At 51.8% G+C, this 14,777-nt stretch overlaps 1 protein-coding gene across 4 annotated transcripts in view; it reads right to left on the bottom strand.

Annotated features, from left to right (window-relative positions):
• Positions 1 to 14,777, bottom strand: part of B3GAT1 (beta-1,3-glucuronyltransferase 1) — a 29,297-nt gene that overhangs the window by 13,974 nt on the left and 546 nt on the right. For 2 of the 4 annotated variants that reach the window (XM_033097555.1, XM_033097554.1), the window contains exon 1: positions 1,623 to 1,643. The exons of the other annotated variants lie outside the window; for them this stretch is intronic. In XM_033097555.1, the coding sequence (XP_032953446.1) occupies positions 1,623 to 1,635 (13 nt within the window). In that variant the 5' untranslated portion in view covers positions 1,636 to 1,643. Of the gene's footprint in view, positions 1 to 1,622; positions 1,644 to 14,777 lie in introns of those variants that run through there. 4 annotated transcript variants of the gene reach the window in all.

The following is a 14,777-nucleotide window of genomic DNA, read 5'->3' on the forward strand; positions in this document are numbered from 1 at the left end:
GAGAAGGAAAGCAAGCCTCTGTCATGTAGGAGCCTGTGTCCCCCTGAGGCTGTTGAGACAGCTGCTGAAGCCTCCTCATGGAGGAACATAAGCAGGTCCACTGATCCACTGGCCAGGCCCAGGTGGAGTGAGGGTGAGGAGGTTGGGGGCTAGGGAAGGTACCAGCCTTCTGAGCATGGCAGCAGGGATGTGGCCACAGGAGGCAGAAGGAGGGGAAATTTTAAAAGAAGAGAGCAGGAAGGATGCTAGTCAAGGCTACAGCTTTACCCTCCAGCTCCAGGCAGTTCCCCCATCGAAGGGAGGCACGGATTTGTCCCAGAGATCCGCAGGAACCCCTAAATGGATCAAGGGATTAGTATTGATTCTGCTGCCTCTGCTCAGGAAAAGCCCAGTGCCAGAGCTAATCAGCCCTGGTCCATTCAATCCATAGTCCATTCACCCAGCCCTACCCTCCTGCTACCCGTCCACTCCCATCTCATCTCCAATGTCCCCCTGGCTTCCAGCCATCAGCTCCTGCTGGGGTGGGTGTGGTGGGGCTGCAGGGCACAGGCACTGGCCTCTCCCCTCACCATCCCCCGGCCTTCTGCTCCTTTTCCTCCTCCCCTGCCCCCATCACCTGCAGGGGAAGGGAGAGGAGGGCATGAGAATCTTATAGCTCATTCCACTCGAGGAGGTTGTGAGTGAGGCCCTAATGGGATGCTTGGTTGGAATTGCAAGCCTTCCCAGTAACAGCCCTGCGCCCTATCCTTTGATTTTCACAATAGCTCTGTGAGATAGGCAAGGAGATGCCATCCTCTTTTCACATATGAGGAAAATGAGGATTAGAAGGGCCCGTGTGATCAACCCAAGGTCCTAGGGTTAACTGCCACCAGAACTGCTCTAGCTCAGGCCTTTGGACTCTTTAATCAGCACACCCCCGTCCCACCCTGACTCCCCCTTGCAGACCCAGCACTTATTTCTGGTCTCTTGGGCCACCCTCAGGGCCAGACCTTCCTGAGCTTGCTGGGGCAATACTGCCCTGCCAGCCTGTGCTCAGGCCAAGTGCAGCAGGAAGGGGCTCCCCACCCTGCTTTCATGGTGCAGCACTGAGGAGAAGAGGAAGGCCCAGGGCCTGGGGAGGTCCATGTCCTGACTCCAGACCTCGCCTCTGCTGGCACTCACTCGTGGACACTTCTGAGAGGAAGGGTGACAGCAGTGTGGATTCCAGATCTTACACCATCTTGTTCCCTTCTAATTGGGAAAACCAAGCCAGGGGCTGGGGCAGAAGTAAGTTTCAGTTCAGTTTAGGCTTGGTGTAAAGAACACTTTTTATACTTGGTTTTCTTTGAGCCCAGCAGTTTCAGAAAATGCAATTCATTCTTTATTTTAGGTCTACCTCCCTCCTTCCCTCCCTTCTTTCCTCTCTCTCTTCTTTTTTTCAGATATAGCCTTTGGATTAGATTTAGATTCTGATTCAGTAAAAAAGGAAAATTGGAGCTTGGTCATGTGGTACTGTGCAAGTGAAAGTCCATTCTGGTTCACTGCAGGAACTTGAACAGAATAAAATATTGGCTCTGGTGGATTTTACTGAAGCTCCCTGAATCAAGCAGCTAATGGTCTTCAGGTAGAAGGGTGCCACTCACCCCAAGCTTCCATGTAGGAGGCCCTTAGAGCAAAAATCAGGTGCTTCGTTTGGTGGAGAATTCCTGTTGCTGCTCTCAGCTGGGGCCTGAGCACACAGAGGCTCGGTCCTCAAGAGTGGGGACAGGAGGGAGGGTGTAGCAGCCAGGGAGACAGCTAGCTGCAGGATATAGACCTGATGGAGAACTGTAAACAGTCAGACAACGGTCAGTCAGGTCCGTGGAGAAGCCTGGGAGAGCCGTCACATGGTAGGTCATGAGGGGGTTACTCTGAAGGACTGGGTGACAGAAGGCCTTCAGCAGGAAGGTGCTCATTACCCACAGGACCGTGGACAGCCCCGATCATGCTGACAGAGAGCAGCGCATGGCTGTTCAGTCCTTTCCTGAGTGATGGGGGAAGGCGGTGACAGTCACGACGAGCTTTGGAGTTTTCAGGACTGGAGTGCAGCTGGCATTCCAGTAGGGCTGTGTCTGGGGAGAGGGTTGGTCTTGGGAAGTGTCACTTCCCCGTGTCTTTTGCCCTCTTTCCTTGCTATCTTTCCATCCTTGCCTCAGGCACATTCTACCGGCCATGGCAGCTTTTTGAAAAGATTGTCACTGCTCCCAAGACAAGTGCATTAGTTTTCTACTGCTGTCTAACAAGTTACTATATACTTAGCAGCTTAAAAAGACATGCGTCTACTGTCTTCAGTTTCTGTGGGTCAGGAGCCCAGGCATAGCTTACCAGGGACCTCTGCTCAGGGTCTCACAGGCAGCAAAGTATTGGTTGGCCTGCGCTTTCCTCTGGAGGGCTGACCCGGGAAGAACCTGCTTCCATGCTCTCAGGTTGTAGGCAGAGTCCACTGTCTGCTGGTCATAGAAAGTGGTCACACTTTCTGCTGGCTGTTGGCTCGAGGCTGCCCTCAGCAAGGCTGCTCAAAGTTCCTTGCCACATGGGTTTCTCCAACATGGCCACTCACTTCATCAAGCCACCAAGGGGGAATCTAGAGCAAGTATGCTAACGAGAGAGTCTTACATACCAAAATGTAATCCTGAGAGTGATGGCCCATCACTTCTGTCATGTTTTGTTGGTTAGAGGCTGGTTACAGGTGCCATCCACGCTGGAGGGGACGCCTTCACACAAAGGCATAGACAGCAGGAGTCAGGGGCTATGGGGGGGGACACCTTAGAGTCTATCCACCATAACAAAGAGGCCAGGTCCCCTCCTGACCCAGAGTTCCTGTCCTGCCCCCACAGCTTCTGAGGATAATGGCAGAACCTAATCACAGTCACAGCCTTCGGTTCCCTTCTTCCCATCTTCTTTTGCTCTCCTCTGCTTGGAGGAGTGGCACATGGAGAGGTTCTGGGCCCTGAAGTCAGATAGCTCTAGGCACCATACTACAGTCTCTCTTCCTCTGCTATACGACTTGGGCAGAGTAACCTCACTGAGCCTTGGGTTTCCCATCTGTAAAATGGGAATAAAAATAGTGCTTTCCCCGTTAGGGTTTTAGGGTGGTTAGAAAAAAATCAATATAAACCATCTGACACATGATTGGTGCCAATAAACAGAAGCTATTGTAATTATCAACCTGGAAAGGGCCTGGAATGAGTCTGCTTGGAATTGCTTCCCTCTAAGTCCCTCCGGCTGAACTTCTGGTGGCTGGAAGGCAGGATGGAAACTGCAGACCCTGACTACCCCATTTCACCCTCAAAAGAAGAGGCAGTAAGGAAGAGTAGCTGGGATACTCAGAAGGGACACCTCCCTGTCTCAAGGGTGAATGCTGGCCTTCTGCGGTGTGAGGCCCTTTGGTTTCTCCTGACCTCGTTTTCTCCATATTCACTGTGGAGCTGTTATGCCTTCTTTACTGTCTGGCATACTCCACTATGACTTTAAATTCAACATGAGTAAGATCCAACCATCATCTTTCTTCCCGGAGCAGCTCCTCATCAGGCTTCTTTCTTTCTGTCATCTGTCTTGGCCGCCAACGTGAAATCGCAGGGCTGGCCTCAATTCCTCCTCCGCGTTGCATCAGCTGGGCCTCATCTCCGTGGGCCTGCTCTGCTCCAAGGCCCTGGGAAGACTGCCTCCAGCACTGGCCCAGGTCAGACCTTTGCTTCCATAGCCTTCCACTGTGCTCTTTCTTCAGAGTCCACCCCACTGCCTGAGCTACCTTATCGACTCGCTCATGCTCAGAACCTTCTGTATCCCCCCCCCCCGATGGCACTTACTTAGCTTGGCATTCAATGCTCTTTGCCATGGCCCCACCCCACTGCTCTAACTGTATCCTCTCCTGTTTCCTATCTAACTTCCATCCATGACAGTCTCTGACCTCTGCAGTCCAGCACCGTGCTTGGGAGAGCTCTGGAAGCAGGCCAACCTGCTTTGTTCATTCAGATAGGAATTTCCCATCTCTACCCAGTGCCAGGGTCTGGGTCAGCCCCAGGGGATGAGCACTCAGTTTAGAGTCAGGATGCCCAAAGATCAAGTCAGGCCTGGCCCTCACAAGCCAGCATCCTCCTTATTTTCTTCCAGATGCAGCCTTGTTTCTTCACCTTGGCCTCTGACCCTTGCTGCTCCTCTTTGCCAAACCTTTGCTATCACCAGCATGGGGGCATGTGTGTACCTGGGCCTACTGGCTGTCACAAGTCTTTGCCCTGGGGAAGTCTCAGTATTAGTTCGGTGTTTGTACCTTTCTGCCCTTTTACTCACTATCCTCTCAAAGCCACCTGATTTGGGAAGATGGCAGCCTTCCAACGGTGAATGAGGCACCCTCAGCTTCACTTAGCACAATGGCTGGGGCTGGGGCTTCCTTTCTGACAACGTGCTGAGGCTGTCTCAGCGAACTACAGAGCCGCTTTCTGAGTGGTTTCATAGGGCAGCAGCTCACTTCACTCACTGGTGTACACACGTGTGTGCCCATGGCCAGCACCGCAGCTGAATAAGTACATGTGTGGTGATGGACACAAGTATGCCCTCCCTCAGCTGGGTTTCGTTACTACTTCTGAGCCCTGCTGGACAGTGTCCAGTTAGACAGTGGCCTGGTTACACCCCTGCCTGAGGCTTGCTACCTCCTATGGCAGCAGTGACCCTCACAGGCACCCTGGCAGCAACACCGTCACCTCTCCTGGCCTGAGTTCCCCTGCTGGCTCCCTCTCAGAGGTATTCTCCTGCCTCTGCACTGGGCTTGATGGAAACACATGTTCCTCCTCCTAGCCTGGGTGCCTGCACCAGGTGTCTGTGCTGAAGTTGCCTTCCCTGACCCTATTCATTAGAGTGTTTGTGACCATATATTTTTTTATCCACACTAGGGCCCTCTGAGAGTGTGCTGAGCTGATGAAACAGTAACAGGAGTCAACACATCAGCAACAGACATGGTCAGGGACTGGTCTGGGCTCAGTAGGCAGTGGTCCCCCTACCCAGAGCCCACTGCCACCCGCTGCGTGATACCTGGCTATGGGAGCGAGTGCCAACTACAGAGCTGGTGCTTCTCCTCCAGCCCACTGTCACATTCGGTCTTAGCTCCGCTGTGAAGGCGGTGCGGGTCACCTTTATAAGCAAACCTAGAACGGCTCCTGTGGTCCTGCATTATAGGGCCTGGGAGTACAGGGCCCTGACTGCTGTTAGGAACACTTCCCTGCATCCTCCACCTGCCCTTGCCTGGCCTCACCCCCTTGGAAATAGGCTGAGCAGAACTGGCAGTGCATTTCCCCCAGCACAGGTAGAGTCCGGGCCAGGATACCGTCCTGCCCTGGATTCTGCACACAGTTACAGCAAAACGCCCTTTAACACATCAGCCTGTCCCGCCCAGCGCCCAGCTTGATGCGCTGCCTAGGGAGTGCCCTGTGAGGGCTATGGGGCAGCTCAGGACATCTGCAGTTGGAGCTCCACCTCCAAGTGGAGAGGCTCACGGGCTCAGGCCACCACAGACACCTGCCTGAGTCGGGGTGAGGGGAGCAGGAGGGGAGGGCTCAGCAGATTCAGATACAAAATGAACAGCAGGGGCCAGGCAAGCAAATCAGCAGCTGCTAGTGGAACAGCGGCTGATCAAGAGCCACACGGGTGGTGGCTGGGAGGCCTCCTCTCCTGCAGCTGCCCAGCGTGAGTCGGGTTGGGACAGGAGAGGGTGTGGAGAATGCAGCATCCTAGCGTCCTGGTCTCTGGGAGCTGGGAGGGGCACAGCCCTCATGTTGTCAATGCCCATCCACAGGGGAGACCTAGAAAGGCTGTGCTACCTGGGGGGGGGGGGTGCTGAACGCTGGTTGTAATGAGAGTCTGCAGTGTGGAGCCCGGCACAGGTGGTGGTGACCGACTGGGCACCCACTGGACCCAGCAGGTCAGAGGGCAAGGCATATGATCTTGGCAAGGTCTGGGGACCAGAACCAAGAAGTCCAGGTAGCCTGGTGGGTCCGGTCCTGGGACTAAGGGTCTGCAGCGTGGCTGGACGGGGACAGTTGTGCAAAGCCCTTAGGCTGTGGTGAGGCCGGGACTCGGTGCCGTGGAAGGAGGGAGGGTGTGAGCAGCCAACGCCAGTCCGTCCCTGCAGCACCATCCTTCCCACCCGCATGTTGTCCAGGCTGTTCTGTGCTTCACTTCTTCTTGGTGCTGATGACTGTGTGGTTCTTGGTGAAGATGCTGACTAGGGGAGACTCTCCCGAGCTTTGTGACCCCTCTGAAGCCTTCCCTGGCTGTCTCCTCCCCAGGCCTGCGCATTCACGGGGTCCATGTAGCAACTGTCTAGTCATGTAACCTGTTGTGCACTCGTTGGTTTTCATTTTTGTCCCCAGCCCGCAGGCCATGAGTTCCTCTGGATCCCATGTCCAGAGCCTGACACAAAGCAGAAGCTGCACCAATGTCTCTGTGACTCGGTTTCCTTATCTGTAACTCTTACCAGGCTATTTTTAAGATCAAATGAGAGAATCCATAGAAAACATCTAGCATGGGGCCTGGCACATAATTAGCACTAAAAATGTTCACTAATGTAAAATATAATAGTAATTATAACAACTACTACCTTGTTTTAAAATTCAGCTGAATCTAAGTACTTGGAAGAGAAGGCGAGAGAAAGGCGCAGCTCCTTCCTATGGGTCAGCACTGACAGGCCTCTGGGGCAGTTTTTCTAGCAGGTTTTCTCTCTCCAAGGATGAGGCCGTGCTGAGGTTGGGCTCCGTGGAAAGCAACCATGTTGGCATGAGTCAGTGTGATATAGGGGGTGTATGTGCAGTGGCTGCAGTACCTGGAGAAGGGAGATGTGCCACATGTAGGGAGGTCAAGGTCGCGAAACCTGAACTCTGGCCCAGCTCCCCTTGCCCTGCTCTGATCTCCAGGCCCAGCTGGCTCCCTCTTGCTGGCACTTTCACTAACGTTTCCCACCGTGGCCTCAGCACAGCCCCCTGGGCGGACACTGCCTATGTCCCTCTTTTACAGATCTGGAATCCAAGCTGGGGACTGAGAGGCCTTGCTACAGGCAGACAGCCCGGGCCTGCCCTGGTATTGGGACCACCCCCTGACCCCCGACGCACACACATAATTAGTCCTGTGTCCCTGTCCAGAGACTAGCACTCAGGGCAGGAATGGGGATTTCAGAAAGTCAAACATCACCTCTTCATCTCTTCTGCCTCCAGAACTGTCCGAGCACTCTCCTCTTATGTCACTGGGGATGAGAGTTGGCCATCAGCAGGGGTTTAGGACCATAGACCCCTGGGCCCTATCATTTCCTGCTCTTTCTCCCCGGTTCTCCCACCCCATCTGTTACCTCGACTCTATCCCTTAGGTCCCTCCTGCGGAGTCGGCTAACCATATTGCCTGGATGAGAAATAGTTAACGAAAGGCATTGAAGGAGGGTTGGTGGGGGAGCTCAGTCCAAGAAGGCCTGTGAGCCTCGATTGGGCAGCGTGTGCTCCCCCTGTGAGCAAGCAGGTGTGAACATGATGAATCAAGGGTCCCTAAATCTCAGTCCCCCAGCTAGTAGATTATACTGACACTATCTATGTTTTATAGGCCATGCACTATACAGCCAGCAGCGGGATAGCTATGGGTTGCTGAGATGGAGCCTGAAAACTGCAAAGGTTCACACTAAGGCAGGCTCACCACATCCACAGGGATCCTGGGGGTCACCCAGGCCTCTGGACCCCAGGGGAGGGTTCTGGGAGGAAAGGAAAGATTTCTCTTTCAGGGTCTAAGGAAGATGGTAGGGTAGGGAGGGGTCTGGAATAGAATTCAGGCAACACCTTCACCTGGAATGCTCTTCCCCTCACTGTACCTCCAGTAGCTGAGGAGAACTTGGCAGGTGCACTCATTCTGGAGACTGTCACGCAGGGGCTGTACACTGAGGAACGCTCAGTCAGCACTGGATGGTGAAGGGAACAACCAGAGGCCCAAACCAGACACCGTTCTCCTCAAATAAAGTGGTACTCCTTCCTCTCTGTGTTCTGATGCTTGGAACGTACGTTGACTCAGAGTGTGCAGGTATCCCCTGGGCCCCTACTCTGAAATAGCCCCCGAGTGGGAAGGGGGAGAACAACTATTATTGAGCACTTTTCAGCTTGTGGCCTGGCATCAAAGAACCTGTCAACCAGATAAACAAAATGTGGTGTATGCATACAAACAAATGCTATTCGGCCTGAGAAAGGAAGAAAATCCTGACACAGGATGCAACATGGATAAACCTGACGACAGTACGCTAAGTGAAATAAGCTGGTCACAAAAGGACAAATACTGGATGGTACCACTTATAGGTCGGTACCTAAAATGGTCAAACTCAAAGGGACAGAAAGCAAAATGGTGGTTCCCTGAGATTGGGGGAAAGGGGAAGTGGGGAGTTGTTGCTTAACAAATATAGTTTCAATTTGTAAGATGAAAAAGTTCTGGATATGGATGGTTGCACAACAATATGGATGTACTTAATACCACTGAACACTTAAACATGGTTAAGATGATAAATTTTATGTTACCACAATAATTAATAAAAAAAAGAACCTGTCATCTGGAAGGTCTGGTTAGGTCTCTCAATGACACACCCAGGCGGAGTTGGGGGTCAGAGAGCTTTCTCTGTAGTAGGGCTGGGGTGGGCACCTGTGTGTGGTGTCAGGTGAGGCTGCTGGGTGCACCTTCCTGCCGGCTGTCACCATAAGGAAACAGGCACAGAGCATGCCTGGAAGAACACCTCCCAGAGGTTGCAGATGTGCTGCTAAGAGTGAGCTGGACATGGCTGGAGGAGTGTGCACATTACACACATGCATGCACATGTGTGCACACGACAGCCTGTTGTGTCTCCTAGTCCTGGGGCCTGGGGAGAGGTGGAGACGGAGAGCAGCTGGGACACTTGTTCCCAGAGAGAAAAATTTACGGGTTGGAGAAGAAGTTAATATTGACCAATGATGAGTTAGGAGAGTAATACTTCAGTTTAAGTTCAGAAACTGACGGAAAAAGAAAATAACATGCCCCGAGGCTGTACGTCAACTGAAGCAGCCTAGCTTGGTGGCATGAGCCACCTGCCGCCTGTGAACAAGGTTTCTTGGCCTGTGACGGTCAATCCTGCATGAATGCTGGCCAGGACTTCCCTGTGGAACAAGGGCTTGTCCCTCCTGCTCTGTGCTATGTTTATGAAGGCGCACAAGGGAAGTCAGCACAGGGCACTGAGTTCAGGGGACTAAATCTATGCCCAGGGTGGCCACGTGAAGGCAGCATGGTATGGCCTGCTAGCTCAGGTTACGTGAGTTCACTAACTGCCCCTCCCAGGAGACAGTGCTGATACCTCTGGGAGTTGGCTGTGAGCTCCCAGGACATCAGGACACTGGTCAGGGGGAAGTTGGGCTGAGAATGTTCCCTGGATTTCCTCAGGCTAAGGAGGACACCCCTGAGGGGACCCTCAGTCAACTAATGGGGACCCAGAGGACTTCAGGCCTGGGCTGAGCAGAAGCCAGGCAGCCCCAGAACCCAGGTTTCAAGCCATTGAAAGCCCCTGACAGCTCACCCAGCCTGATGATTTCCAGGCTGACCTTATTCCTCTGGTCAGAGTGTGCATGGACATACTATAGCAGGCTAATGATTCACTGATTTAATTAAAGTTTTGTATGTATTTTTAATGCGTTGCCTGTGGCCTGAAGGATCTGACTTTCCCTGGGGCCCTGTCAGAGATAGTTTAGGGTTGTTTCCTTTGGGCCGGCTGTCAGAGGAGGAGAGAGGTCTGTTCCAGCCTGGGTGAAAGGGGCCCTGGGGTCTCAGTTGACACTGAGCCTCTTTCCCCTGAGCTTCAGGGAGGCTGCTCCTGCTGCCCTCTGTCTCTCTTTGTCCTGTTAAGAGGACAGGAAGCCTGACAGGGAGGAGCAGGGAGTTGGGAGACTTATGACATACTAAGACAAGGTACTCAAGTGCTGTGTGACCTGAGGCAAGAGTGGAACTTCTCTGGGCCTTGGTTTCCTTAATGATAACAAGAAGGAAGCAATCTAGAGTCACAGATTCCTAATTCTGGGACAAGCCTTGCAGATCAGACAGTCTCCTGTGTCCACCTGTTAGTTTGTGACTATGGATGTCAAATTCTTGCTCCTCAGACTCATTTCCTCTCCCCTTCTTGGCGGGTAGGCTCCCTTCTCTCTCTTGCCTCCTGCTTCTGGGGCATTTTGTAGAGAGTTTACCAAGGTATGTGGTATGATTTGGGTGGGGAAATGTTCACATGATTCATGCTCCTCATATTTTAGATGAGGAAACTGAGACTCTATGAGATTCTGCCACACAGTGAGTTACTGACACAGCTATGACCAGGACCTGGGGGTCAGCCAGCTAATCTCTAACTCCTGTCAGGCCAAGGGCCCTTCTGCCTCCTGGCTGCTTCCCTCTGCTGAGCTCAGGGCAGTGGCTTCCTAGCTTTCTTTCCCTCAGGACCAGGGAGTGGGTGAGCCTAGGCAAGAGCCCCTTAAGTTCCCCCTCCACCCCCCTCAGCAAGATGCTGGCAGCATCTGGGACCTCATTTGCTTCTTTTATTTTGAACATATAGGGGCTTGGGAAATGCTTTTTGGTGACAGTGGTTCCAATAAAATAGAATTGCATCCACTTCCAAAAATGTTAATCCCTCTTTATCTGGCACTGTTCATATACAAAGGAGGACATATTTCTCATATTTTATTTCGGTGAGAAGGAGTGGTGCAGGGGTTATTATCTGGCCATGTTCCCATCACAGGTGAGGAAACTGAAGCTCAGGAAGGGTCAGAGATGTAAGCAAGGTCACATGCTGATTACTGACAGCTCCAGCACCTGGTATCATGCCGGACCTAGGGTAGGCTGTTCAATAAGTGTTTGTTAACAGAATCATTAAATAAATGAATAACAAAAATTGCTAAGCAAAGCACTTACTATTTATTCCATGTTCTGAGTGATTATCATGGTTAACTGCAATAACTCATTCCTTCCTCATAAACATCCTATGTTATCCCCATTTTAGAGATGAGAAATCTGAGGCACGGGGAAGTTAAGTAATGTCCCACAGCCACACTGTAGTAAGTGGCAGAGCTGGGATTTGAGTCCAGCCAATCGGGCTCCAGAATCCATGCTCTTAGCCACCTAGCAAAACCACGTAAAGACGAGAACAGCACTTGCCAGTAGACCTTTCTGTATCTGCTGTCCAATATCTGCACCCACTAGCTACATGTGGCTACTGAGCTCTTAAAATGTGGCTGCTGTGACTGAGGGACGGCCCACCACGGGAAGGAAAGCCCCCAATCTCACATGTAGTGCAGGGCTCTAAGGGTTACTGAATGATGGGCAAATGAATAGCCCAGAGTTTTCACACTAAAGGGATTCATGGCCTCAGAGGCCAGATTGCTCAATTGCCTCATTAAGAAGGAAGCAAGATGGAGAGAAGTGAAGGAGAGAGGTAAAGGAATGTCCCCAGCCACACACAGCCAGTCAGGAAGGACTGGCAGAACCAGGTCCCCAACCTCAGGTGCAGTCCACTCCTAATACCCAAAGCCATGCCTTCTTGTCTCTGCTCTCTCTGCTCCCTCCATCCCTCCCTCCTTCACGGAGCAACAATAATGGCTCACATTTCCCAAGAAGAGAAAAACCCTGCCCACCGTTCTAATACTGAGCTGTGAGATGCATAGCCCTGTGGGCAAGGTTTATCCCCGAATCCCATCAACTCTTGGTAATCGAGACTGAGACTCTCCACTTTTGGACTTATTGGTGGCAAAAGCCTAATCTCAGCCAGGCACTTGGCTGGGAAGCTGCTGGCCCTACTGTCAGCTTGTGTGTGTAGGGAACACAGACTCATTTTAATATTGGCTGGAGCTAAACCTCATTGGAAAAGTAAATTTGCTGTAGCTGCAGGAAAAAAAAAAAAAAAGCAACCTATACAACCCTTCCAAAGCTAAACAGAAAATCTTGATTTTTGGATTATTTGATACTTTACTAAATTCCCAGCACTGGCCCAGAGCCTGGAACATAGCAGGTGCTCAGTCAATGTCTGTGGAGGTAAGTGGAACTTTGAGTGATCTCTGTCTACCTTGACATTTTTCAGTATGGATCATAAGAGGAGTCCTTGCAAGTTGCATGAAGTTTTTTAGACAACCATTGGCTAATAAATTGGAATAATCTAGTTAGACATGGAAATATTATTGTTACTGTTGTTCTGTAAGGGGACACCGAGAGTTCCTCTGTTCCTTGCAACAGAGGGCCTGGAGAAGAATCAAAGTCTGGAGGTGTGGCGAATCCGATGGGGTGGGATGGCATGGGAGTTAGGACAGACTGCAATCATTTCAAGTTGATGGGCGCCAGGATTGGCTGGAGAACTGCTACTCCAAATTCTAGAGCCATCCAAATTCTGGAGGAATATGCAGGAGGGTATATAAAATAAATACATTAAATTAACATTTATCTAGCACTTCACCTAAAAACAGCCTGGTGAGAGGAAGGTTCCTCAATTTCTAGGCCTTTAGGAAACCAAGATTTAGAGGGCTCAGTTTTTCTCAAAGTCCACTCAGCTGGTCCTTGAAGGAGCTGAGACAGGCCCCTGGCCTGGCTCAGAGCCGGTGCTCTGCACCACTGCTTCCCTGTACCCTGATGCTCTTCAGCGGGATCCCCAAAGCTCTTCTTGCCTGGAGGCCTGAGGTTGCATGAAGGAGATTTTCCTTTTTCCTTCTCCCCAGATGCCAGGTCTCCCTGGAGTCCACACCCTTCCCCACCCCATTTTATCGCAGGAAGGTTGGTGGGGCAGGTGCTAGGAGATTTGGGGGTGGAGGAGCCTTCAGCACTGGGGAATTCACCCAGGGGAGAAGGTCTCCCTGAAGATCCCTGATCTCACAGCCTGTCCCCTTTCTGTCTTCAGGACTCCCTCTGAATTACTCTGGCATTCATCAGAGCCACAGAAAGAGCTTTCCTCAGGAGACTGTCTCACTGCTCCACCCAGGGGCCTTCTTGCCCTGGTGGATGCCTGCTGATATTGGAGAGCTTGGGAAGGAGAATGCTTGGGCTGGCCCCAACTATACCACTGAACCAGCCGGACTTTTGCTTTTGGGCCTTCCTCCATTGTGTTGTTCTGCGAGCTTGCTTCTGTGTCTTTTGTCTGTTGTCTCATGCTGGCTCCTCTGCCTGCCTCAGACTCTCTCAGATTCTTTCTCTTCCTGAACCCTGCCTCTCTTCTCCATTTCTCAGCAGAGGGGAGCTCTCAGACATCTCTGTGCCAACTCATCCCTCTTTTCCAGCCAAACTGAACCAACATGCTCCCCCTATCTCGCAAAGCTCCCAACCTACTTCATCACCCTGTGCTCCACAACCAGAAGTACTGCTGACTTGGTCCTTCCACCCCTGAAAAACTACTGTGGGAAAATCCAGTTCTATCAAGAGGCCAGAGGAAGGGAACTGGGCCAGCCCCACAGGTATCTTTCTCTGGAGCCCCTGGTCTCTGATATGGGCTGTCACTGGAGCTTTCCCACTTTAGTGGTTTACCTGTCCCATGCTTCAAGCGGACTAGTTAGTGACTGCTCATCCAGAAACATATATGCACATATTCAGCCCGGCACATATGAGCTTCCAACATGCTTGAACTTGGAGTGATTCCCGGGTCAAGTTCAGAAATGGGCACAACAAGATACTTGGCTCCTGGGCTGAACGGGGCACAATTCCATTAACCCTCCCTGTTCTACTAGCCCTAGCAAGGCTTCTTGCTCCCACCAAAAGGACAAGTGGGAAAAGGCATGCAGCTCCAAAATCTTTGGGAGTGCTGGGCACAGACAGGGCAGAATGAACAATCTCTTCGGGGGTCTTATGGGGAAGGGTCTTCATTCCATATGAAGGAAGCGGGGACGATGTAAGTCAAGTAAAGCCAATAATTGTCACCACTAAGCAGGTTCTGGGAGGAAATGTCTCTATCTCTGTGGTGGCTATTGGCAGAAGTAGAGAGGCACACAGGAGGCACAGAAGACATCTCAAAAAACCCTAGAGCAACAGTCCTGTGAGGCTGCAGGCCCCTCAACCCCAGTAACTTAGGAAGCTGTGTGCCTCCCACTTCCACACGCACATACAATAACTTCACAGTGCTATGTGCACAGGGACATCTCCATCCAATCAATCCTTTTAAACAGTGTATAGCACACAACCCAAGCTCAGGGTCCCAAGGACACCCCATCCAGACTGATACTCATGAAGGTAGAGCTGCCCCCACCAGCATGGGGCTAGGAATGGTCAGCAAAGAAATCCCGAGTCCCTCAGCTCCAGCTTCTATAAGAATCCATGCAAAAAGTGCATGGCTGAGACTAGGCCTGGCCAGAGCAGGGAGGGGAAGGGGAGGTTAGTCAAGACATTATCTGTGTGTGTGTGTGTGTGTGTGTGTGTGTGTGTGTGTGTGGTTCTTGACCTTAACTGGTTGGTACCAGGCTGTCACCTCCTTTCCCTAGCACTGTTAGATTCTGTGGCTTCCTTCTCTTTTTCTGCCTCACCTCTCAGCTTCCTTTTCCCAAGTTGTATGCTCTGAATTTGGGGGAATCAGGACTTCAGGTGTGAAACCTGGTGCAGAGGGGTGGGTGGTGAACTTGGTCATGCCTCCTGCCTCCTGCTACACTGAAGGTACCAAGGACCCTTGGCTACCCTTGCCACCTCTCAATCCCTCTGCCTCCCCAACAGAGTTGCAGAGCTTGGGTCCCCTGAGGAGTTTACTAGTCAGTGTCTGGAGGCTCAGAGCCATTGCGGAT

Source organism: Rhinolophus ferrumequinum, chromosome 25 (assembly GCF_004115265.2).
Source record: "Rhinolophus ferrumequinum isolate MPI-CBG mRhiFer1 chromosome 25, mRhiFer1_v1.p, whole genome shotgun sequence".
NCBI lineage: Eukaryota > Metazoa > Chordata > Mammalia > Chiroptera > Rhinolophidae > Rhinolophus > Rhinolophus ferrumequinum.